Source organism: Podarcis cretensis, assembly GCF_951804945.1.
Source record: "Podarcis cretensis genome assembly, chromosome: 2".
NCBI classification, from domain to species: domain Eukaryota; kingdom Metazoa; phylum Chordata; class Lepidosauria; order Squamata; family Lacertidae; genus Podarcis; species Podarcis cretensis.
In genome coordinates, this window is record NC_137171.1 from 618,632 (window position 1) to 645,690 (window position 27,059).

A 27,059-nucleotide genomic window follows, 5' to 3' on the forward strand; every position below is an offset into this window, starting at 1 on the left:
GCCGAGGTAAGCCAACAGCACCTTCCCAGAAGGCTCTGGGGCCGAGGGCGGGTGGGGCGCCGGCGCGCATGCGTGGCGGCGGGCTAGTTTGATTCTGGCGGCAGCGGCGACGTCGAAATGGCGGCGGCGGCGCCTCGTCCCGGCAGGTGACGGAGGGCAGCGAGAGGGAGCCCGGCCGGGGGCAGCTTCCGCGCCTCGGTCTTTCGGGCGGCGGGGGCGGGGCGCTGTTCGACGGAGTCAATCCCCGGGCGGCGAAGGCCGTGGCCTCTCAGGGCAAAGCCCGCCGCGCCTTTCGGGGGGGGGGGGGGAGATCCCAGAAGGTCATCCAGCCCAACCCCGAGCGATGCAGAGGGAGGCGCACAAGTAGGCAGGCGAAGCAGAGAAACGGGCGGGGCGCCATTCTGTACTTGCCGCTGCTGTTCTGAGTGAAGCTGGTTATGATCCTCTTTATTTGGAAAATTTTCCATTTTAAGCTGCTTGGGGCCTCGATTGCGAGCGCTGCTCTTGGTGTTCTTGCTTTTCCTGATGCTGTTTTTAATTCTGTTTGTGTTATTTTATCTACAAATGTAGATAAAACCTACACTTTCATAGATATATTGTATAGCAAGATGGGCTACAACACAAATAATAAAAACAACAGCAGTAGCCTTAAAAGCAAAATAAAAGCATCAGTAAATACTGATTGGATTTTTTAAAAAAAGAAAAACAAAAACCACCCATATTGTAAAAACCTGTCTAAACAAAAAAAAAGTTTTCAAGGGGATGATTCCTGCGGAACTGCTACTGGTAAGAAATTGCAGAAAACAGGGCTTGCCACGGAGACCAACCAACCTCAGGGGTTGCATTGCTGCTGTTTTTTTTGTTTCCTTGGCTTTATAAGGTGTTGACCATCCTTTTGGAGGGGAAGAATGGGGTTGAATAATTAAAAATAAATAAAATTTACTACAGGAAATGCTAATGATAACACAGGTGTGTAACAGGTAGGTGCTTTGCAAAAGTTAAGTGGAAGGTGAATTCGTCCTAGTTGTGGGAGCAGAATGTGGTGTGGGAGAAATGCAAGGTGCAGTGCATGAGGTATTGGAGCAATGGGGTAGAAGCCCAAGGCTTAATTTTTGTTGTTGTTGAACTTTTCAGTAAAGAAGACAGTCTTCCAAAGGGCATCACCCAACAGGTAACACAAGTGTTCTTTACCAGCTATAAAGTGCATAAAACTTAATGCCGCAATAACAAATTCCAAGCAATCCATACTTAGGGTTGCTACCCTGCTTTCCTGATGAATTCTTCGTTTAAATAGTTGCAAGAAAATTGGAAACCCAACAGGCACAGCATTTTTGAGAATGCTGCACCTGTTCAGTTGCTGCAGCTGTTAAAAGACATTAAGCTATGCTAAAAACATACACGGTGGCAGTCCAATTTCTACTATAATAATAGGCCAATGTGTGAGAGCCAGTTAATAAAATAAGTATCTGTACATGACAAAAAGACAATACTGTGCCCATTTCTTTGTAGCAGAAAAGTGGGGTGTTTAGTGTGAAGTATGTGGCGCTGTGGGTTAAAGCCTCAGCGCCTAGGACTTGCCGATCGAAAGGTCGGCGGTTCGAATCCCTGCGGCGGGGTGTGCTCCCGCTGCTCGGTCCCAGCGCCTGCCAACCTAGCAGTTCGAAAGCACCTCCGGGTGCAAGTAGATAAATAGGGACCGCTTACCAGCGGGAAGGTAAACGGCGTTTCCGTGTGCGGCTCTGGCTCGCCAGAGCAGCGATGTCACGCTGGCCACGTGACCCGGAAGTGTCTCCGGACAGCGCTGGCCCCCGGCCTCTTAAGTGAGATGGGCGCACAACCCCAGAGTCTGTCAAGACTGGCCCGTACGGGCAGGGGTGCCTTTACCTTTACCTTTTATATCTGTAACACACCTGACAGGTCTGGCTATGCATTTCCCTTTTTTGAAAAAAAGCATGTCCTAATACCTTCTAGAGCAGTTGGGTACATGTGTATATTATGTGAAATTGGGGCACTAATCATGTTTGAGGTCACAACTGATTTTGGACAGTGTTGCAGGGAGGCATTTCTAATCTTTTCTTCAAGGGTAGCCTTACTTTTCTTTTTTAACTTATATGAAGTAATTTTAAAATGCTCACTTTTTGCTCCAGATGTGGATCACATACGGAATGTAGTTTAATGGGAATGTGATGCATTTATAACCATACTGGAATATAAACACGGTTTGAAACACTGTGTTTCTAGTTTCTTTTCTAGTTTCTTGTCACAATGGCTGCCTAAATCTCCAGGCATTGGTTATTTTTTCCATAGGTATGGATTATTAGCTGCTCTTTGTGTTATTGGTTTTTGCTTTTTTCAGTGGATGGATCATTGTTGCTTTTGGGTTTGCCTTCACATTTGTAAACCATAATCTGAGGCTTTAATCCTGTGCAAATTTTACTGGGTTGTATCCAGTGAATTTGTCCCATAAGGACTTCATTTTACACAATGGGACTTACCTCTCTCTCCTCTCCCCACCCTCCCATTCTGTTTTGCCCCTGCCCCGGAGGAGATTTTGGAGCTGTGGGCATGCAAGGAAAGGAAGTCATGTTGTTCAGAGGGAGGGAGGCCCTTGCACTAATGGGACGTCATCGGATACAACACACTGAATTTGATGGGACTGCTTCCATGTAAAATGTGTGCAGGATTAGGCTTTAAATGATTTAACAAGTTATTATATTGAGCATTGAAGGTTGGGCTGAAATTTAGGAAGAAAATAATAAATCTTGCAAGATTACATCATTGCAAAACCTGTAGAATCCTGTGAGGAGGAAAAAAAATCTGATAACATGTAATGAGAAATATTCATTTTTTGTTTAGAACTCTTCTAAAGAAAATCAGCCTGGCTTTGAAGATAGAAAAAATGTTGCAACATTAGGTAAAGGAATTGATAGTTTTTGAATTGTTTTACATGGTTACTGTATGCATGGATGCTCTGTTGCTGAGGCAGGAGAAACTGAACAGTTCATTTCCAGTTATTTAAAAATAAAATTGTGATTGAAGGGGGAAATGTAATATTTTGATAGCTCAAAAGTATGCCAACTAAACTCTACTAATAGGTAAGAAGCTGGAATCTATGCAGCGAATTCATACTTCCCATCTGTATCCTCCCTATACAGGACTTCTTAGAATCTCACTGCCCTTGAATTGCAGTTTAGGTTGCAGTCCTCTGCAACCTAGGAATAAACTCCACTGATGGTAATGGGGAGATCAGTAAATAAAAACAAATAAATTGATGGTTGAAACTGGGATTCTTTGGAATTAATTAAAAGCACTAAACCAGACAACAATGCTGTCAGGATGGTAATCTAACAGGTTACTATTAAGCAAGCAGGGATACCATTTAGTGATTCCCCCCCCCAACCTCCCATCTTCCTGGGGAGGCCCACCTGGCCATTCCATAGAGTCCTTTTGCAAACCCGTTTTTGTACTCCCAGACATTTACAACTGTAGGTCTGATCCTGCAATTCTATTTTTAGAAAAAGTTGTTTTGGCTTTTAAAATCTGATACATAGTTTTGATTGGGTTGCCTTTGCATTGTATTATCTTGTGAGCTGCCTTCACTGCCCCTGGTAGGTTGAAAGCCATGTTATATTTGCAGTAATAAATTTGATGTGCCTGTGGAAGAAGGAACTAGAACTAGTGTGCCTACACATTACATGCCATGGTGCTACAACATGAACTTTGGCACTGATTGGCTTAGAAGCTGTTCTCAGGTAGCCAAAGTTCTCCTCTTCACCCTCTTGATCATTCAAACTGGTGGATCCACAGTGTATTCCTATGGCACCTTCAAGCCCTTTGTTATGCAAAATAAATTCATGCATTTATTAAATTCATGCATTAATTTAAATGTCAACTGCCATTGTATACTTTGTTGCCATTGTGAATACTCGGATCTGCACTTCATGGTATTTCAAGTTTTTTGTTTAGTGTTTCCTCTTTTCCCTTCTTTCTAGAAAATGTGTGCAGTCAGGAGAAAACGGAGGCAGGATGTGCTTCTGAGCCAGATAACATTAGATTCAGCTGTGGTATCCAGAGTGACCCAGGAGCCAGTCACACTCAGGTGTTAGCAGAAATTGGCAAGAGAAAATGCAATCTAAGCCCCAGTCCAAATGAAGGGGATGCCCACGGCCCCAGCCCTAAGAAAGGACCTCTGCAGAATCTTGGTCCTGGATCAGGACAGGCTTCTACTTCATTTAACCAATCCTTTGGCCATCTCCCTAACCCACGAGTCATGCGTCATTCCTTGAATCGCTACAGTTTGAAGCTGGGCACTAATCGCCGGAAGTCTTTGCCTCCTCTTCACATGGATGTTTCTGGTATGTTTTCAGCATAATGTCACGACTAAGCTGGGGCTAGGTTAATAATAATAATAATAATAATAATAATAATAACAACAACAATAATAATAATATATTATTTGTACCCCTCCCATCTGGCTGGGCTCCCCCTGTCACTCTGGGCGGCTTCCAACAAAGATTAAAAATACATTAAAATGTCACTCATAAACAGGGCTGCCTTCAGATGTCTTCTGAATGTCAGGTAGTTGTTTATCTCTTTGACATCTGATGGGAGGGCGTTCCACAGGGCGGGCGCCATTACCGAGAATGCCCTCTGCCTGGTTCCCTGTAGCTTTGCTTCTCACAGTGAGGGAACCGCTAGAAGGCCCTCGGAGCTGGACCTCAGCATCTGGGCAGAATGATGGAGGTGGAGACGCTCCTTCAGGTATACTGGACCAAGGCTGTTTAGAGCTTCAAAGGTCAGCACCAACACTTTGAATCGTGCTTGGAAACGTACTGGGAGCCAATGTAGGTCTTTCAGGACCGGTGTTATATGGTCTCAGCTGCCGCTCCCAGTCACCAGTCTAGCTGCCACATTCTATAATTCTATAACACCATTGTATAACAGTGCCCCCAGCTCCTCTAGATGGTCTAGAAGGATGTTATGGTCGATGGTGTTAACGGCCGCTGAGAGATCCAGCAGAACTAGGAAACCGCTTTCACCTTTGTTCCTAGCCCGCTGAAGATCATCAACCAGTGTGATCACTATGGAACTATAGAAGAAATATTCATTACTTACAGCAGCAGCTAAATGTATTATCCCTGAACAGATGCAACCCTGCATTGACTGGACTCAGTACTTCCATAAAAAGGGCCTTTCTGTTCTCTGGATAAAATTAATGTGCTCAGCTACATGTAGATCTCTCACAGGTCTGGTACAGATGTAACACTTGTTCTCTGCAAACCATGATTTTCAATTTGGAAATCAACCTCAGAAGCACGGACCTCTGTGGAATGATTTCCCTTCCTCCCTGGTGTTTATAATGATTTTATGTTACATGTGTGCTATTGCAAACAATACCTAACAAACCAGATCCCCAGAAGGCACAACCACTTCAAATCATGGTTTCATTTGATCTCAGGAAAATCTGGCTTGCAGTGGTGCACTTGGGCTTCTACTGTAGGTGACTCATAGGGACACACTGCCCATTGTTGATCTTTATTTACTTCCTAGATGAGTATTGTAGTTTTTCCTTAAAAATCCATGATATTGTGGAGTTGTGCCCCTCCTCCCGAAAAACAGGAGAAAAAAATATTTTGTAGGTTTTGACTGAAGATAGTGGATTGTGTGCAGTTGATGACCATTTCACGTGAGGATTCTGTTCCCTGTCACCTCACACGTTGGTGGAACACACATCTTACTCTGCCCCATTACGCCCTTTTAATGACATTTTTGGTGACGTTTACGGTCACTTCCGGGTTCAGTGCTGCACGTGATTGTGAGTCTTTTGGACAGGCATTAATCGGTTATCACTTGTAGTGTGTTCTGGATGGTAGCTGGAAGTGAATCATAGAATCATAGAATCATAGAGTTGGAAGAGACCACAAGGGCCATCGAGTCCAACCCCCTGCCAAGCAGGAAACACCATCAGAGCACTCCTGACATATGGTTGTCAAGCCTCTGCTTAAAGACCTCCAAAGAAGTTGACTCCACCACACTCCTTGGCAGCAAATTCCACTGTCAAACAGCTCTTACTGTCAGGAAGTTCTTCCTAATGTTTAGGTGGAATCTTCTTTCTTGTTGTTTGGAACCATTGCTCCGTGTCCGCTTCTCTGGAGCAGCAGAAAACAACCTTTCGCCCTCATATACATCCTTTTATATATTTGAACATGGCTATCATATCACCCCTTAACCTCCTCTTCTCCAGGCTAAACATGCCCAGCTCCCTTAGCCGTTCCTCATAAGGCATCGTTTCCAGGCCTTTGACCATTTTGGTTGCCCTCCTCTGGACACGTTCCAGTTTGTCAGTGTCCTTCTTGAACTGTGGTGCCCAGAACTGGACACAGTACTCCAGGTGAGGTCTGACCAGAGCAGAATACAGTGGCACTATTACTTCCCTTGATCTAGATGCTATACTCCTATTGATGCAGCCCAGAATTGCATTGGCTTTTTTAGCTGCCGCGTCACACTGTTGGCTCATGTCAAGTTTGTGGTCAACCAAGACTCCTAGATCCTTTTCACATGTACTGCTCTCAAGCCAGGTGTCACCCATCTTGTATTTGTGTCTCTCTATTTTTTTGCCCAAGTGCAATACTTTACATTTCTCCCTGTTAAAATTCATCTTGTTTGTTTTGGCCCAGTTCTCTAATCTGTCAAGGTCGTTTTGAAGTGTGATCCTGTCCTCTGGGGTGTTAGCCACCCCTCCCAGTTTGGTGTCATCTGCAAATTTGATCAGGATGCCCTTGAGTCCATCATCCAAGTCATTGATAAAGATGTTGAAAAAGACCAGGCCCAAGACAGAACCCTGTGGCACCCCACTAGTCACTCTTCTCCAGGATGAAGAGGAACCATTGATGAGCACCCTTTGGGTTCGGTCAGTCAGCCAGTTACAAATCCACTGAGTGGTAGCACAGTCAAGTCCACATTTTACCAGCTTCTTTACAAGAATATCATGGGGCACCTTGTCAAATGCCTTGCTGAAATCAAGGTAGACTACATCCACTGCGTTCCCTTCATCTACCAGGCTTGTAATTCTGTCAAAAAACGAGATCAGGTTAGTCTGACATGACTTATTTTTCAGAATCCATGCTGACTATTGGTGATCATAGTATTCCTTTCTAGGTGCTCACAGACTGTTTGCTTAATGATCTGCTCCAGAATCTTCCCTGGTATTGATGGAAGTGGCTTGTTTCTCAATAAGGTGGTGGTTATGGATGCATTGTGATGTCCAAAAAGTGCACTTCCTGCATGGACTAGTAGAGACGTGTTAATGGCAGGATGAAATCCATGGTGGGAAATCTCTTTCAGGCCTCCTCCTCATTGGTCCAGAAGATGATTCAATTTCTCTAATTTGTGTTAAGGAAAGGCATATGTGTTACTCTTAATGGTGCAATGCTATTATACATGTCTGGAAGTAAGTATCCCTGTGATTAGTGGGTCTTACTCCCAGGCAAGTGTGTGTAGGATTGCAGGCCAGGTCAGTCACAAATGCTGGGCATAATGGGGAGCCAGATGAGATATCTGTAGTAGTGTTATTCATGTGAAGAAACAATCTGTATCCACGTCTGATAAAATTGTAAAGGTAAAGGTACCCCTGCCCGTACGGGCCAGTCTTGACAGACTCTAGGGTTGTGCGCTCATCTCACTCTAAAGACCGGGAGCCAGCGCTGTCCACAGACACTTCCGGGTCACGTGGCCAGCGTGACGAAGCTGCTCTGGCGAGCCAGAGCCGCACACGGAAATGCCGTTTACCTTCCCGCTAGTAAGCGGTCCCTATTTATCTACTTGCACCTGGGGGTGCTTTCGAACTGCTAGGTTGGCAGGCGCTGGGACCGAGAAACGGGAGCGCCACCCGCGATAAAATTGTGGTGGATGGCAAATGGTTACAGCTTAGCAATCAGGTATGCTTTGATTACGCAACTATTTAATGTACTGTACAGTACTGAAATATGTTAAAAATGCACAATTGAATTATCAATTATCTGGCTAGTGTTATTGGACTTTAAGTGGTATTGTGCTTAACTTTCAGAACTGAGTAAAGCAATCAGCCTGGACTTGCCAGAGACAGACAGAATGGTGGAACTTCTCCACTCCAGCTTCCGGGTAAGGCTGTCTGTCTCACAAAAAATGCTCTCCTTTCTACTCTTTATTAGTTCTTGCTGCTGACCTTTAAAGCCCTAAACAGCCTCAGCCTTGTGTACCTGAAGGAGTGTCTCCACCCCGGACACTGGGGTCCATCTCCCAAGGGCCTTCTGGTGGTTCCCTCATTTCGAGAAGCAAAGTTACAGAGAACCAGGCATAGGGCCTTTTCGGTAGTGGCACCCACACCGAAGGCAGCCCTGTATAGGGAAGCCTTTTAATGTGTAATGTTTATTATGCTTTTATATTTGTTGGAAGTATTAATAATAATATTTTATTATTTAAACTCCGTCCATCTGGCTGGGTTTCTCCAGCCCAACAGAATTGATGATGATGATGATGATAATGATAATAATAGTTACAGATAGGTAGCCGTGTTGGTCTGCCATAGTCAAAACAAAATAAAAAAATTCCTTCCAGTAGCACCTTAAAGACCAACTAAGTTAGTTCTTGGTATGAGCTTTTGTGTGCATGCACACTTCTGAAATGATGATGATAATAATAATAATAATAATAATAAGAAGAAGAAGAAGAAGAAGAAGCGATCAAACATCAGACATTAAAAACTTCCCTAAACAGGGCTGCCTTCATATGTCTTCTGAAAGTCAGATAGTTGTTTATTTCCTTGACGTCTGATGGGAGGGCATCTCACAGGGCAGGTGCAGCCTGGTTCCCTGTAACCTCACATTTTGTAGTGAGGGAACTGCCAGAAGGTCCTCAGCACTGTACTGGGCTGAACGATGGGAGTGGAGACGCTTCTTCAGGTATACTGGGCTGAAGCTGTTTAGAGCTTTGAAGGTCAGTACCAATACTTGAATTGTGCTCAGAAACGTACTATGAGCCAATGAAAGTCTTTCAGGACCAGTGTTATGTGGCCTCGGCGGCCACTCCCAGTCACAAGTCTAGCTGCCGCATTCTGGATTAGTTGTAGTTTCTGAGTCACCTTCAGAGGTAGCCCCACGTAGAGCACCTTGCAGTAGTCCAAGTGGGAGATAACCAGAGCATGTTCCACTCTGGTAAGACAGTCTGTGGGGAGGTAGGGTCTCAGCCTATGAACCAGGTGGAGCTAGTAGCAGCCCTGAACACACGCCTCCATGGATAGCTGAGTCCAAAATGACTCCTAGGCTGTGTATCTGGTCCTTCAGGGGCACAGTTACTCCATTCAGAACCAGGGAGTCCTCCACACCTGCCTGTCCCCTGTCCCCGCAAAACAGTACTTCTGTCTTGTCAGGATTCATCCTCAATCTGTTAGCCACCATCCATCCTCCAACCACCTCCAGGCACTCACACAGGACATTCACCGCCTTCACTGGTTCTGATTTAAAAGAGAGGTAGAGCTGGGTATCATCTGCATATTGATGAACACCCAACCCAAACCCCCTGATGATCTCTCCCAGCGGCTTCATATACAGTGGTGCCTCGCAAGACGAAATTAATTCGTTCCGCAAGTTTTTTCTTCTTGCGAGTTTCTCATCTTGCGAAGCACGGTTTCCCATAGGAATGCATTGAAAATCAATCAATGCATTCCTATGGAGACCGTCCGGGGACAGAGGAGAAGCGCCGAGCGCTTTCCCCTCTATCGCCGGACCTGCTTAAAGCAAGGGGCGGCGGGTAGAAGATTGCTTCTCCCAGTTGCCTGCCCTGCAATCTCCGGGGACAGAGGGGAAGGTTTTAAAGCAAGGGAAGGGGCAGCGGGGAGAATCGCTTCTCCCCGTTGCCGCCCCTTGGTTCAAAAGGGGTCCGGGGACAGAGGGGAAGGCGCGCGGCGCTTCCCCTCTGTCCCCGGAGATTGCGGGGCTGGCAACGGGGAGAAGCGATCTTCTCTCCGCCGCCCCTTGCTTCAAAAGAGGTCCGGGGACAGCGGGGAAGACGCGCTGCACTTCCCCGCTATCCCCGGAGCTTGCGGGGCAAGCTTCGTTTTGCGAAGCAAGCCCATAGGGAGATGCGTCTTGCGAAGCGGCTAAGAAAACGAAAAACTCCTTCGTCTAGCGAGTTTTTCGTCTTCCGAGGCGTTCGTCTTGCGGGGAACCACTGTAGTTAGATAGGCAGGGTACAAATAATAAAAATGTCATTATTATATTCTGCAACGTGTTTCTGTAGCTTCCCCAGCTTAAAACCAAGCTAACGTGTGTGAAACTGCATTCAGCAGTCACACGTACTACCACCACATACATTACCTGGAGTGCTCTCCCTAGAGAGGCTAACCTGACACCTACTTTACTGTATTTTTGGCACCAGGTGAAGATCTCGTAACATTGCTGATACTATTTTATTATTGTCTCTGCAAAATAAGAGTAGTTTGGCAGTTCTTCAGCTTTTATGCCTGGGTTTTAGTTTCCATCTTGTCTGTCTATACCCAGCCAGAGGGCGGGGTATAAATAATAAATTATAATTAAATTATTATTATTATTTTACAGATGGATTTGATCTATTGCTGGCTTTTAGTTATTTATAGTTTTGCTGAGTCATGATTTTAAATTTGCCTGTTTTACTGTCTGTCACAGAAAAAATTAGGTGACCCAAATTGCATAGAATAAAATTGGCTTTATTACTGTTTATTCATTTTTATGTTAGTGTATGAGTCTTTAATTGTGGCTTTACAGTGTCGTTTTTACCATATCTACTCAGAAGTGAGTCCTATTTAATTTAGTGGATTTTCTCCCAGATAAGGGATTTTAAGTTTGCAGAGCTTGCAGGGCAGCAGCTGAAGAAGGAGCAAAAAGGATTTTCTCGTGTGTGTGTTTATTTGTGTTTGATCCATCTTTTAGATTTAGGGGAGCTAGTCTCAAACGTTTGTTGGGGGAGACCTAGGGGTTTTTTGGGGGGGAGTTATTTGTCCTGTCTGCACGCTTCTTATGATGGAGGACCGCTGTAGCCACCCCCAACGACACGTTCTCAAGATGGAGAGTGAGGGAACAGCTGCAGTCGCCTGCGGTTCCTGCGCAATGTTGCCATCTTGCCAAAGGTTGCAGGCAGCTTTACCTGCAGCAATTGCATGTTGATTGCCCTCTTAGAAGACAAAGTCCAGCAACTGGAGGAACGTGTAGCTACGCTCCAATGAATTAGAGAGCTGGAGCTCTTCTTGGAAGCAACAGAGCACACCGTCTCCACCAAGGAGGAGACAGGGGACTCCCCTGAGAAGGAGGCTAGTTCACCAACACAGGAGCCAGATATATGGAGAAACGTGACTCAAAGAAGTAGGAGGCCTCTGATTGTTTAGAAATACACAATCGCTTTGAGGTCCTCTCCCCTAGCTTGGAAGACGAAGAGCAGACTCCATTTGAGGATCTCTCCCTCATTACAGTCAATCAGGTATATGAAGACGAGCAGCAAAGTCAGTCCTCAGGGAATGTGCAGACAACCTTGGAACGGACAGCTCACGGAAGAGCCCCGACCAAACCTAAGAGGAGGCGTGTAGTGGTGATAGGCGATTCCCTACTGAGGGGAACAGAAGCAGTGATCTGTGGGCCTGACAAGATGTCTCGGGAAGTGTGCTGACTCCCCGGGGCTAAGATCCAAGATGTAACTGAACGACTGCAAGGAATCATAAAACCCACTGACAAATACCCCTTCCTCTTGGTTCACGTGGGAACCAATGACACTGCAAGCAATAGCCTCCAGAAGATCAAAAGAGACTGATGCTCTGGGCAGGAAATTGAAGCAATTAAATGCACAAATTGTCATCTCATCTGTCCTCCCAGTTGAACGACGTGGCCCAGGGAGAGAGGGAAAAATAGTGGAAGTGAACAGCTGGCTTCGCAAATGGTGTAAACAGGAACGGTTTGGATTCTTAGATCACGGACTGCAGTTTCTTGAAGATGGACTTCTGGCAAGCGATGGGCTGCACCTCACAACGGTTGGGAGGAATGTTTTTGCCAAAAATCTCAGAAACCTCATCAGGAGGGCTTTAAACTGACTAATGTGGGGGAGGGAGACAGAGCTCCTGAAGGTAGGAGTCTATCAATTGATGAAGATGATCATCCAAATGTCATAGACCAAATGGAGCAAACAGCACGCAGACCTAGTGGTGGGAGGAAAAAATCCTTAAATAAGAGACACGGGGGAATGATTAATGGACTTCAATGTCTGTACACTAATGCGCAAAGCATGGGAAATAAACAAGATGAGCTTGAGCTCTTGGTACAGCAAACTAAATATGACATAATAGGCATCACTGAAACCTGGTGGGATAAGTCCCATGACTGGAATGTAATAATGGAGGGATACAATCTATTTCAGAGAAACAGACCACACAAGAAAGGAGGAGGAGTGGCGTTATATGTCAGGGATGTGTATACCTGTGAAGAGATCCAAGATTTAGAACCTCAAAGCCAAAGTGAGAGCATTTGGGTCAAAATTAAGGGAGAGAAGAATAACAGTGACCTCATTGTGGGAGTTTACTATAGATCCCCAAGCCAAACGGAGGACATAGATGATGCCTTCCTGGGGCCAAGCATGCAAAAGGAAGGGAGATAGTAGTAATGGGGGACTTCAATTACCCGGATATTTGCTGGATGTCAAACTCAGCCAAGAGCATAAGGTCAAACAGATTCCTCACTGGCCTTGCAGACAACTTCATTGTCCAGAAAGCGGGAGAAGCAACAAGAGGAACAGCCATTTTAGATCTGGTCCTAACCAATGTTGATGACCTGGTTAGTGGGGTAGAAGTGGAAGGATCATTAGGCGCGAGTGATCATGCTCTTCTGAAGTTTACTATACAGCGGAAAGGAGCAGCCAAGCATACTAGGACTCAATTTCTTGACTTTAAGAAAGCCGACTTCATAAAACTTAGGGAAGTGCTGGGTGAGATCCCATGGACAGTAATACTAAAAGGAAAGGGAGTTCATGATGGCTGGGAGTTTGTTAAGAGGGAGATAGTAAAAGCACAACTTCAGGCAATACCAATGAAACGGAAACATGGAAGGTGCCTAAAGAAGCCAGGGTAGCTATCTAAAGAACTTTTAACTAAGTTAAGATTAAAAAAGGATGTGTACAAAAAATGGAAAAGGGGGGAAACCACCAAAGAGGAATTCAAACAAATAGCCAGCACGTGTAGACACAAAGTCAGAAAAGCTAAAGCACAGAATGAACTCAGGCTTGCTAGAGAGGTTAAAAGCAACAAAAAAGGCTTTTATGGGTATGTTCGTAGCAAAAGGAAGAACAAAGAAACAGTGGGGTCACTCAGAGGAGAAGATGGTGAAATGCAAACAGGGGACACAGAAAGGGCTGAACTCCTCAATGCCTTTTTTGCCTCAGTCTTCTCCGATAAAGAAAACTGCCTGACCTGAAGAATTTGGAGCAAATGATTCAGCAGAGGAAACACAGCCCAGAATAACTAAGGAGATAGTACAAGAATACTTGGCTAGTTTAGATGTATTCAAGTCTCCAGGGCCAGATGAACTGCATCCAAGAGTATTAAAAGAACTGGCAGATGTGATCTCAGAACCACTGGCAGTCATCTTTGAGAATTCCTGGAGAACAGGCGAAGTCCCGGCAGACTGGCGGAGGACCTATGTTGTCCCTATTTTCAAAAAGGGGAAAAGAGAGGACCCAAATAATTACCGCCCAGTCAGTCTGACATCAATACCAGGGAAGATTCTGGAGCAGATCATTAAGCAAACAGTCTGTGAGCACCTAGAAAGGAATACTGTGATCAACAATAGTCAGCATGGATTTCTGAAAAATAAGTCATGTCAGACTAACCTGATCTCGTTTTTTGACAGAATTACAAGCCTGGTAGATGAAGGGAACGCAGTGGATGTAGCCTACCTTGATTTCTGTCTTGGGCCCGGTCTTATTCAACATGTTTATCAACAACTTGGATGATGGACTCAAGGGCATCCTGATCAAATTTGCAGATGACACCAAACTGGGAGGGGTGGCTAACACCCCAGAGGACAGGATCACACTTCAAAACGACCTTGACAGATTAGAGAACTGGGCCAAAACAAACAAGATGAATTTTAACAGGGAGAAATGTAAAGTATTGCACTTGGGCAAAAAAAATGAGAGGCACAAATACAAGATGGGTGACACCTGGCTTGAGAGCAGTACATGTGAAAAGGATCTAGGAGTCTTGGTTGACCACAAACTTGACATGAGCCAATAGTGTGACGCGGCAGCTAAAAAAGCCAATGCAATTCTGGGCTTCATCAATAGGAGTATAGCATCTAGATCAAGGGAAGTAATAGTGCCACTATATTCTGCTCTGGTCAGACCTCACCTGGAGTACTGTGTCCAGTTCTGGGCACCACAGTTCAAGAAGGACACTGACAAACTGGAACGTGTCCAGAGGAGGGCAACCAAAATGGTCAAAGGCCTGGAAACGATGCCTTATGAGGAACGGCTAAGGGAGCTGGGCATGTTTAGCCTGGAGAAGAGGAGGTTAAGGGGTGATATGATAGCCATGTTCAAATATATAAAAGGATGTCACATAGAGGAGGGCGAAAGGTTGTTTTCTGCTGCTCCAGAGAAGCGGACACGGAGCAATGGTTCCAAACAACAAGAAAGAAGATTCCACCTAAACATTAGGAAGAACTTCCTGACAGTAAGAGCTGTTTGACAGTGGAATTTGCTGCCAAGGAGTGTGGTGGAGTCTCCTTCTTTGGAAGTCTTTAAGCAGAGGCCTGACAACCATATGTCAGGAGTGCTCTGATGGTGTTTCCTTCTTGGCAGGGGGTTGGACTCGATGGCCCTTGTGGTCTCTTCCAACTATGATTCTATGATTGTAAGCTGCTCTGTATTTTTGGTGGGATGACTTAAGAAAAGCAGTAAACTAAAAAATCACTGGTCTTATTCATTCCTTGCCCCCACCCCCTTTTCAATGTCTTTCAGTCTACCTTGTGGTCTCCACTCCCAAATTTTAGATTGTAAGATTCCTGGGACACACACGTAGCTGTTGTGTTGTGCCTGTCTTTTTTGCCACTGCTGTAAATGCCATGTATGTTGCTGATGTTGTCCTAATTATCCATTTCTGTCATGCTTTCCCCTCATCATTGGAGTGGATTTCCTCTTCCAACTGGCAGATGCAACGTATTAAAATTAGCTTTAGAACCTCGGTCTCCGCAGTTGGAGGCTCCACCTGCCCTCTTAAAGTTCTTTGACCTGTCACTTCATATGCCTGTGGAGCTCTGGCTGAGATCCCAACTTCACTTGACTATTTCTGAGTTTCTACACCCAAACTTGGGCACTGTGAACTCTTTAGAGCTTGGCATTCCTTGCATCTGAAAGCTTTTTGTCTGCTGTCTCCTATTTTTAAAAAATTGCCCAGTAATGTGCTGAGTGTGGTGCCTCAGCCAGCAGTCTTCATCTGAGGCTTGGTGGAAATCCAGCAGCAGGTTTAGGCAGGTCCAGAGCCCCAGAGAGAGATGTACCAGACACAGGAGCTGTTACCTAGCATTGACTAAGAAGGCTAACTTGCTTGAGGGCCTCCAAACCAATTTTATGTGGGTTCTCATGGGCCAACTGATGTTTTATCTTAACAAAAAAACACTCTAAGCAGTTTGCAACAGTATCAGCATGCAACACCATCTGGAGAATCACAGGTTGCTCATTCCTGGTATAGAGAATAAAAGGGCATTTGTGAGTAAAGACGCTGCCTTGGCCACAATACTGAAAAGCCTTCATTGGTTTTTTTTCTTGTGGCTCCTCTTTTCTTGTGCTATTTGATATCTGCCTTGTCCCCTTCTAGTAGTTCTCTGTCTGAATGCTATGAACACTATGGAAGCAAATGCCCCCGCTTACAAATACTTTTCTTTCCCCTCCCTCCTAGTACTCTGCCCGGAAACTTGAGTGCTTATTAAAGCAGACTGAAGGTTTTGATCCTGAAACTTTTGAAAAGAAAGGTGGGTCTTAACATCAGTTGACTTAAACAAAGAAGAAGTGTGGCATAGCTGAAGGATGCATGGAAGTCAGTTTTATTGAGGGCCTAAAAATTATTCATGACTGCCTCGGAACTGAAGTAGCTTTGCAAAAGACGCAGGCCAGTAGTACACTGTTGCTGTTATACACCTTTGCTTTCCCTATAACCCCATTGCTTTAAATTGTTGAGCTTCAATTCTGGTGAAGTAATTGAGAAAGCTAGGGCCATCTGTTAAGGATCTACCATAGATGCATAGGAAATCCTGTGCAATACAGTAAGTCCAGAACTTATGTGCATTTAGCTTGGGTGCATTCAGCTTTAGTTCTGTGGCAAAAAAAGAAAAAAAGGGGGCAGGCTTCTGGGAAGAATGACTTTGGCAACCCACCTGCCATTGAACCCATTGAGTTTTGACTATACATGATTTTGGCTTTAGGTGTGATCCCTGGAACCTAACCCCCATGTAGTTGCAGGCTTACTGTACTCCCGTGTCAGTTTTTAGAATGCACTGGCTATCTTACTCTTCACCTTCAGTGAACACTTTCCCATGTTGACTTGTCTGTGGAGAAAAGCCTCAAGAGAAAGGCCCTGACTCCGAGGGAGAGGCCCTGCTTGGCATGCAGAAGGTCTAAGTTTCAATCCCCAACGGGGAAAGATGTCAGAAACTTTCTGTATTCCTGTGTGCCTTGGAACCTCTGTTCATTGCAGGGAATTCTGAGGTATATTCTGGGGTGCATATCTGGTTCACGCAATGCTCTAGCTAGGAATATGAAATGAACTTAAGCTAGGTGACCATGGTTCCGTTTGCCTGGTACTGTTTACTCCAGGGGTGGGGAGCCTTCAGCACTCTGTAAGTTGCTGAACTACAACACCCGTCAGCCTCAGCCAGTAGGGCCATATAAGGCTGATAGGAGTTGTAGTCATGCAAGGAGAGAGAGCCAGAGGTTCAAATTGAGCTATTGACCCTGCTGTCACATTATGTGAACATAGAACATAGAATACGCTGACTTGCTCCCTGGAACAGAGATGAAAAACAACTGTTTCAGCCCATATTAAGTTGGCCCCTCACATGGAATTTTTGTTTACTATGATTTCTCTTTATCTCTACCTTCAGTGAACCTACTTTCAGAAGATCTGAACCACTGTACAAAGAAACTCAAACTAGATGGAACTCTGCAAAAATGCCTTGAGGACTCCCAGGGGTAATGGCTACTTGCCCTTCATCCCAATCGTACACTTAACACAATCCTGGGTTGATTGCCTTCCTGGTTTTCACCTCATCACATGAAGCTGTCACTCAGGCTAGTAAAATCTCAGCTAAGCTTCAGGCAATGGCCTGTGAGCAGCACCAGATACAGTAAACCCACAATTTGCACACATTTAATTTGTGCCTGCCAACCTAGCAGTTCGAAAGCACCTCCGGGTGCAAGTAGATAAATAGGGACCGCTTACCAGCGGGAAGGTAAACGGCGTTTCCGTGTGCGGCTCTGGCTCACCAGAGCAGCGATGTCACGCTGGCCACGTGACCCGGAAGTGTCTCCGGACAGCGCTGGCCCCTGGCCTCTTAAGTGAGATGGGCGCACAACCCCAGAGTCTGTCAAGACTGGCCCGTACGGGCAGGGGTACCTTTACCTTTACCTTTTAATTTGTGTGCATTCAGCTTTACACACATGGTAATCATCAAACTTTATGAAGGTTGCAGACCAGCATAAGATAAAAACATGTGAATAAAATACGCACATGGTAATTAAAAACAACAAAAATAGAAAGGGAGCAGGCTTCCAGGAAAAATGACTTTGGCAATGCCACCCTTCATTGAACCCAATGGGTTTTGACTAAACATGATTTTGACTCCAGGTGCGATCCCTGGAATGTAACCCTCGCGTTAGTTGTGGGCCCACAGTACAACACCGCAGAATTACACTGAAGTTACAAGGAGCCCCTCTGCCATACTTCATAACCATTTAAGTCTTTCTATTTTAGGGGCTTAGCAGATCCGGTGCTGAATTCCATGGTGGCTGCCTTAAAGGAGACAACAGTCAGGTAAGACCTATGATTTTATTTTGAATATTTTATTCATATATCTTGGAACTTCTCAATAACTTGCGGAGGAGTATAATTTATGTGCAATCTTGTCCCGTCAGAGCAAAGCTACTCAGTCCTGCCCTGCTTGTAGGGCGTACTAGAGGCTGAATAAAAGAAAGTCCTTCACACGGCACATAGTTAAAATATGCAGCTCTCTTCCCCTGGAGGCAGTGATGGCCACTCACTCAGAGGGCTTTGAAAGAGGATTAGATCTATGAAAGAGGTTGTGTTCTGCCTTCACGGACTGGAGGCAATGTTCTTCCTCCACAGTTGGAAGAAGTGTGCTTCTGAATATTAGTTGCTGGAAACCACAGGAGGGGAGGGGAGGGCTCTTGTGCTCAGGCCTTGGCATTAAAGGAAACAGTCTGTTGTCTTTTCTCTTCATTCTCCAGGTTCTCTGCAGAGGATCAAGCCTGGGAGGAACTGCTTCTGTCTTACCAGAAAAATGCAGAGGATATATCCAGGTTAGAGCGACCATCTTCCCTTTGACAAGGCAACTGGAGGTGGTCACTAAATTGAACTTTGAGCAGAGCACAAGTAACCCAGAGGCTGTAAAATTAACTCAGTGAAAAGAAACTTGAGAAGCTTAAGGGGGTGTGTGCAGAAAGAGAACTAAATACAGAGGTCCACAATATATGCCTGACTTTGGTACCCAGGTCAAAATTTGTGGTTGCCAGGGCCCTGACTCTCTAGTTGTTCCTGACCTTATGCCTCCTTGCTTCATTTCCTAGTTCCAAGTTTGTAGCTAGAAAAAGGTGGTGGGGAGGCAGGGGAGGTACAGGACAATTACAGTGCCTCAGCAACACTCTGACCAAGCAATTCAGCTGTGAAGCCGGCCAAGGGGCAGGGATTATCATGCAATTGCATGGACTATTCTTACCATGATGAAAGCAGGCTCATCATGTTTGCCAGAAGGCAGTTACACACTTATATATGTGAACTTCTCGGCATGCTCACAGTGCTAATACAAATGTGGATGCTAGATCAGTCTATTGGGCTGTATTGCCTTGCCCCCAGATATGAGCCTATAAACTTGCTTCCTGATGTTAGTATGCTGGATGGCATCAGCTATTAAGCACTGAAACTTGACTTTTAGGCAGCTACAGGAGTACAAGTTGAAGCAAGTGCCAGAGGAGCCTTATAGCTATACTGGGGCATCCCAGGCCCATGTACTTCAAGCCAAGCCAGACTACCAGAAAATACTGGATTCTCAAGGAGAGGTCTTTGACTACATGGAGCTAGTGGTGAGTCATGTTTGAAGATCCAGGGCAAACAAAAGGAAGACCTTGTTCACAGTTAAATCATGGAAATTGTCACCACAAGCTGTTTTGTTGTTGTTTAGTCGTTTAGTCGTGTCCGACTCTTCGTGACCCCATGGACCAGAGAACGCCAGGCACTCCTGTCCTCCACTGCCCCCCGCAGCTTGGTCAGACTCATGCTGGTAACCTCGAAAACACTATCCAACCATCTCGTCCTCTGTCGCCCCCTTCTCCTTGTGCCCTCCATCTTTCCCAACATCAGGGTCTTCTCCAGGGAGTCTTCTCTTCTCATGAGGTGGCCAAAGTACTGGAGCCTCAGCTTCACAATCTGTCCTTCCAGTGAGCACTCAGGGCTGATTTCCTTCAGAATGGAGAGGTTTGATCTTCTTGCAGTCCATGGGACTCTCAAGAGTCTCCTCCAGCACCATAATTCAAAAGCATCAATTCTTCGGCGATCAGCCTTCTTTATGGTCCAGCTCTCACTTCCATACATCACTACTGGGAAAACCATAGCTTTAACTATACGGACCTTTGTTGGCAAGGTGATGTCTCTACTTCTCAAGATGCTGTCTAGGCCTGTCATTGCCCTTCTCCCAAGAAGCAGGCGTCTTTTAATTTCGTGGCTGCTGTCACCATCTGCAGTGATCATGGAGCCCAAGAAAGTAAAATCTCTCACTGCCTCCATTTCTTCCCCTTCTATTTGCCAGGAGGTGATGGGACCAGTAGCCATGATCTTCGTTTTTTTGATGTTGAGCTTCAGACCATATTTTGCACTCTCCTCTTTCACCCTCAATAAAAGGTTCTTTAATTCCTCCTCACTTTCTGCCATCAAGGTTGTGTCATCTGCATATCTGAGGTTGTTGATATTTCTTCCGGCAATCTTAATTCCGGCTAGGGATTCATCCAGCCCAGCCTTTCGCATGATGAATTCTGCATATAAGTTAAATAAGCAGGGAGACAAAATGCAGCCTTGTCGTACTCCTTTCCCAATTTTGAACCAGTCAGTTGTTCCATATCCAGTTCTAACTGTAGCTTCTTGTCCCACATAGAGATTTCTCAGGAGATAGATGAGGTGATCAGGCACTCCCATTTCTTTAAGAACTTGCCATAGTTTGCCATGGTCGACACAGTCAAAGGCTTTTGCATAGTCAATGAAGCAGAAGTAAATGTCTTTCTGGAACTCTCTAGCTTTCTCCATAATCCAGCGCATGTTTGCAATTTGGTCTCTGGTTCCTCTGCCTCTTCTAAATCCAGCTTGCACTTCTGGGAGTTCTCGGTCCACATACTGCTTGAGCCTTCCTTGTAGAATTTTAAGCATAACCTTGCTAGCGTGAGAAATTAGTGCAATTGTGCGATAGTTGGAGCATTCTTTGGCACTGCCCTTCTTTGGGATTGGGATGTAGACTGATCTTCTCCAATCTTCTGGCCACTGCTGAGTTTTCCAAACTTGCTGGCATATTGAGTGTAGCACCTTAACAGCATCATCTTTTAAAATTTTAAATAGTTCAGCTGGAATACCATCACTTCCACTGGCCTTGTTATTTGCAGTGCTTTCTAAGGCCCATTTGACTTCACTCTCCAGGATGTCTGGCTCAAGGTCAGCAACCACACTACCTGGGGTATATGAGACATCCGTTTCTTTCTGGTATAATTCCTCTGTGTATTCTTGCCACCTCTTCTTGATGTCTTCTGCTTCTGTTAGGTCCTTTCCACTTTTGTCCTTTATTATGGAAATCTTTGTACGAAATGTTCCTTTCATATCTCCAATTTTCTTGAACAGATCTCTGGTTCTTCCCATTCTATTGCTTTCCTCTATTTCTTTGCATTGCTCGTTTAAGAAGGTCTTCTTGTCTCTCCTTGCTATTCTTTGGAAATCTGCATTCAATTTCCTGTATGTTTCACGATCTCCCTTGCATTTTGCTTGCCTTCTCTCCCCCGCTATTTGTAAGGCCTCATTGGACAGCCACTTTGCTTTCTTGCATTTCCTTTTCATTGGGATGGTTTTCGTTGCTGCCTCCTGTATAATGTTACGAGCCTCCATCCATAGTTCTTCAGGCACTCTGTCCACCAAATCTAAATCCTTAAACCTGTTCCTCACTTCCACTGTGTATTCATAAGGGATTTGACTTAGATTGTATCTTACCGGCCCAGTGGTTTTTCCTACTTTCTTCAGTTTAAGCTTGAATTTTGCTATAAGAAGCTGATGATCTGAGCCACAGTCAGCTCCAGGTCTTGTTTTTGCTGACTGTATAGAGCTTCTCCATCTTTGGCTGCAGAGAATATAATCAACCTGATTTCGATGCTGCCCATCTGGTGATGTCCATGTGTAGAGTCGTCTCTTGTGTTGTTGGAAAAGCGTGTTTGTGATGACCAGCTTGTTCTCTTGACAGAACTCTATTAGCCTTTGCCCTGCATCGTTTTGAACTCCAAGGCCAAACTTGCCAGTTGTTCCTTTTATCTCTTGACTCCCTACTTTAGCATTCCAATCCCCTATAATGAGAAGAACATCCTTCTTTGGTGTCACTTCTATAAGGTGTTGTAAGTCTTCATAGAATTGGTCAATTTCAGTTTCTTCAGCACCAGTGGTTGGTGCATAAGTTTGGATTACTGTGATGTTAAAAGGTCTGCCTTGGATTCGTATCGAGATCATTTTATCATTTTTGAGATTGCATCCCAGTACAGCTTTTGCCACTCTTTTGTTGACTATGAGGGCCATTCCATTTCTTTTACGGGTTTCTTGCCCACAGTAGTAGATGTGATGGTCATCCGAACTGAATTCACCCATTCCCGTCCATTTTAGTTCACTGATGCCCAGGATGTCAATATTTATTCTTGCCACCTCATTTTTGACCACCTCCAACTTACCCATGTTCATGGTTCTTACATTCCAGGTTCCTATGCAATATTTTTCTTTACAGCATTGGACTTTCCTTTCGCTTCCAGGCATATCCGCAACTGAGCGTCCTTTCGGCTTTGGCCCAGCCGCTTCATCAGCTCTGGATCTACTTGTACTTGCCCTCCGCTCTTCCCCAGTAGCATGTTGGACGCCTTCCGACCTGAGGGGCTCATCTTTCAGCGTCATAACTTTTATATGCCTGTTGTCTTTGTCCATGGAGTTTTCTTGGCAGGGATACTGGAGTGGCTTGCCGGTTCCTCCTCCAGGTGGATCACGTTTGGTCAAAACTCTCCACTATGACCTGTTCATCTTGGGTGCCCTGCTCGGCATAGTTCATAGCTTCTCTGAGTTCTTCAAGCCCCTTCGCCACGGCAAGGCAGTGATCCATGAAGGGGCCACAAGCTGTAGTGATGGCCATAAAGGGGATTAGCAGAATTCACAGGCTATCCGTGGCTCCTAGCCACAATTGCTGTGGTGTTGTTATAGTTATATATTTATTTTATATATTTATTTATACCCCGCCTTTGTTCCTGACGGGGCTCAAGGCAGCTTAAAGGTAAAAACTGCTAAAAACATAGTCAGATAGAATTAAGGTTTAAATGGAGCAGAAGGTGACGGTCCACTCGCCATGGAAAGTGGCTTCTGATTTCTGTTGCTTAATAGATCTGGATGTTCTTCTGAAAAGCAAATCCTAGGAATATCCAGATGAAACCCATTGTTGGGTTCTGACCTTTAAAATGTTTGTTTCCTTAGCTGGATGAAGTCCATCAGATGGTGAAGGTTTGTCAAAGTTATATAGAAGACGTTACACGGTATCTTCAGAAGCTCTCAGTGAAACTTGGTAAGCATTTATTTTTAAAACAAAATAAAAAAAATTCCTTCCAGTAGCACCTTAAAGACCAACTAAGTTAGTTCTTGGTATGAGCTTTCGTGTGCATGCACACTTTCGTGTGCATGCACACTTAGCCATGCATTGATTATGGCTGCTTAACCAGCAAATGTAAAATAGTGCCTTTAAAAAACCCTCTTCTCCCCATTAAGAGCATGTTCACTTGACATTTTTCTGATGCATGGGGGTGCACCCCCCCCTTCCATTAGAGAGTTGTGCAAGGGTGTATTTTGCTACATCTGCAGCATTTGGAAGACACTGCATATCCTATGTGAACTTTGTCTCAATTCCTGGATAAGTAGAAAACTGAAAGTGATCATTTGTTCTCACATCTTACAAATTTAGTTCAGATTTGATCTTTTCAGCCCTACCTGTAGTTGTTTATTACTGGGGTTTTTTAAATATCCCTGGCTTGTAAGTCTGTTCTAATTAATATTTTTGAGGTTGCCAGGATTGTTGGATCTACGTAATAAAGGTCTCTCATTTTCCTAAGGTGCTAATGCAGAGTCCTGGGCTGTTCTTTCCTATACTGCGAATTTCCATGTGCTTACACATCTCCTAATTTTCAAAGCTGATAGCTATTTGTCTTACACATGAAATGGTGTAATTCTCCTTCACCATTATTTTTTAATGTATATTTTAATTGCTATTTTTATTTTGTATTTTTAGGTAAGCTGGATTTTAATTTTTGACTTTAGCGGTTTTTATGATTAGGTGGTTTACAGACTCTGATAAATAGAAGTCTAGAAGGCAAATTATACTTGGGAGAGACTGAATACATTATTTGTCCAATTTACAGATACAGATAATTGGGGCTGAGGAGAGAGAGGACTTTGACTTGATCCATAGAGACTATGTGGCAGTTCCCACAACTTAGGCTAGTCAAAAAGCTAGCTATTCCTCTTACAAACATGAAGCCTTGCAAATAAATAATTTGCCATAAATGTGCAATCTGATGGTCTCTGTTTTTGCTGTATTCTAACCATGAGAAGCATCTGCAGGCAACTAAGGATTCTTGTTTCAATTTCAGCATCAGGGACTTTCCAGAACTTAGAAAATTCACCAGCACGGAAACTGCTCAGACTTCCCCCAACAACCCCATCTGTGATCCAGCCTCCAGAGGGGTAGAGCTGCATTCTTCTTCCATTTGCAAGCTTGGGATGCAACTCCGCAGCTGCCCACTTCTCAGCACTATGGCCCGCTTTGGGTTTGATCTGCACTTCAGGGACAGTGGCATTCTTGCCCTGCAGCGCAAAAGGATGGGGCAGATGAAAATAAAGTTCTATCCTATTGGACAGATCCTTGCTGGACAGTAATACTTCCATTCTTCCAACCAAATAAGAAAATGCTCCCCACCCCCAATTGCACTGAACCACAGGACACTCATCGTTCCACAAACTTAAAAGAAGATGACAATGGATTTTCCAATCACAATCCTAACTGCAGCTGTAAAATGGTACTGGCTTTTATTTTCTCTTTTCTAACTCACAGGTTTGACCTGATAGGTAATAGGAGTCTAGCTTGAAATACTTGGTAATGGCTGCAGATCACAACTTCGTGTGTGTGTGTGTGTGTGTGTATAATATGATGCCAAGGTTTTAGTCACAGAGTTAAAATCAGATAAAACTGTCCAATGCTCTTTCCCTCTTCATTCAATTTTTTAAATCCACAGGTGCAAGTATGTATGTAGTCCATAACCAGCAGGGGCGTCTTACCCATAGAGGCTAGTGCCGCGGGGCCCAAGACACCAAGTTCTGAAGGGCGCCAGGGAAGAGGTGGAGGCTGGACGCAGCACCTCCCAGCATCAGCTTGCCGCCCTCGCCTGCTTCTGCCATGCCAAAGCAGCGCCGCACCCAGAGCCTCCATCTGCTGTGGCCACCGCAGCACGAAGCGGCCAGCTGAGCCAGGGGGCGCCGCGTCCAGCCTCTGCCTCTTCCCCACCGGAGGAACCGCCCTCCAGCCGCTGCTCGCCTCCTCCAGCAGTCCCGTCCTCCCTAAAAGAAGGTGGACAACTCTGGGAAATGGGTGTGTGTGTGTGTGTGCGCCGGAGGGACCACGGCACCGGATATGCTTAAGATGGCCCTGATGACCAGCACCAACTTAAAAATTTGTCCTAGGTCATAAGTTGCTGAGGACTGCAGGAAAATTTCTCCTCCTGTGTATACTGGTGATAGGAAAGAAGAGAAGAACAAACACACAGCGGCAATAGGACCTTTCTTTTCTCTGCATTTGGGGCTCAAGTTGGCTCCCATGCTTTGTAAACATTTTTGCACCTTTGTCTAATTCCACTCTCTTGAGGTATTGATTTGCTATTGCCTGGTAGCTGGTCTTTTACAGCCTTGTCCAGTTATTCTAGCATTTAAGTAAACAGGCTGACTGTACATCCTTGAATTGCTAGTATTGTCAGTGGCTTGTCATGCAGAGTATAATTTCCTTTTATTTGTTTATTTTTAAAGGAATGAAACTGATAAACAGTTTTCTCAATTACAATTAAAAATGGAGCAAAACCCTTTGGTGGAAAGATAATATGAAATATTTTGCAGATCTATCCATAGCTCTTAGAAGCTATGCTTTTATAGTGTTGCTCTTTTGTCTCAAGCATTTTTTTTTAAATATAATTTTTATTAACAAACCAATCAAATCATATAGCCAAATTTTTAAAATTTTTGTTGGGGGTACCCATACTTCGAGCTCAGAAAGGGATCCAAACATCTCTCTTGCTGCTGCTTTAATATTCACAATTCTGTCCAAATAGTATTCACAGTTGTGTCCAATCTTCTCTTTATTATTTTCCTCATCTTCTTGTTGTTATCATATATTCCTTTCTTTGTGACCTCTGATAGTCTTCACAAGCGGATTAAAAACAAACGTTTTTAACAACGTTTTTAACGACCTCTTTGGAGGTCTTTAAGCAGAGGCTTGACAACCATAAGTGCTCTGATGGTGTTTCCTGCTTGGCAGGGGGTTGGACTTGATGGCCCTTGTGGTCTCTTCCAACTCTATGATTCTATGATTCTATATCCTGTGTGAATTTTCCATTCCTCCAAGAGTCATATTCAAACAGACAGACGCCATTTCAGCACTTCCGTACAAAACATTCTTAAAGTCTGCCCATTAATCCTCGCAGGCCTGTCACTCTCTCCTCGATCTTCTCAGAGGGTTCTGCCAGGTCAAACTCACAGTCCGATATAATAACAAAGCCATGGTCTCCTCCCCCTCGATCGTAAATCCTGCCACCAGGCCTGCTTCCTAACGAGTCTCTTTTTGTAACTGCGTCATTCCAAAGGCCTTTCATTCCTTTCCAAATATTCCACAAGCCAAGTCTTTGATTAGTAATTCATTTCCACACAGTTCTTAATCCTCCCGCTTATAGTTATTAATTGCAACGATTCTTCCGGGGGGGGGGGATTGTTATGTAATTACATAAGATAAAAAAAGAAAAGTTTTTCCCCCCATTCCGTCCCGTTCCAGCATACCAGCCCTTTGATGTGTCTTCTTCTTGCTTTATTTTCCTGTTGAATCCAACCCGTCGCTCCACTTCACAGAGCTCACTTCAATTAGCAGTCTTAACTCCCGTTCTTCACTCGAAATATGTGCATTTGCTTCTCTCAAATTGTTTATTTTGAGCTGCTGCAACCAGGCCACGCAATCAGAGACAGCGTCCGGGAGAGCCGTCCCACACGAGTGCTGTGCGCCTAGTGCCCTCACCTCCTTCTTTCGAACTCGGGGGTGATTTATGGCAACCGCAGGCGAGGCAGTGTTCCCCATTCCCTTGGGGAGGCTGCATACTCCCATATCAGCCTCTTAATTACCTCGTGTGAGCCGGAGAGATGGTATTGTCGGCCATCTTCCAATGCGCCCCTAGCGGCCCCCCGTCTCAAGCATTTTGTTTGGTGT

General features: G+C 44.8%; 1 protein-coding gene across 2 annotated transcripts; it reads left to right on the forward strand.

Annotated features, from left to right (window-relative positions):
* The first annotated feature begins 32 nt into the window (after positions 1-32).
* DSN1 (DSN1 component of MIS12 kinetochore complex) lies at positions 33-25,669 on the forward strand. Of its 2 annotated transcripts, none has more exons than XM_079967850.1 (12): positions 33-146; positions 1,135-1,171; positions 2,857-2,914; positions 3,993-4,355; positions 8,066-8,139; positions 15,947-16,019; positions 17,148-17,235; positions 18,017-18,076; positions 18,511-18,582; positions 19,215-19,362; positions 23,027-23,114; positions 24,193-25,669. In XM_079967850.1, the coding sequence occupies exons 1-12, from the start codon at positions 118-120 to the stop codon at positions 24,288-24,290; spliced, it is 1,188 nt and encodes a 395-aa protein (XP_079823976.1). In that variant the 5' UTR covers positions 33-117; the 3' UTR covers positions 24,291-25,669. The 2 variants fall into 2 exon arrangements, with proteins under 2 accessions (XP_079823976.1, XP_079823977.1); XM_079967851.1 differs by lacking the exon at positions 33-146 and adding an exon at positions 228-363.
* The last annotated feature ends 1,390 nt before the right edge of the window (positions 25,670-27,059 follow it).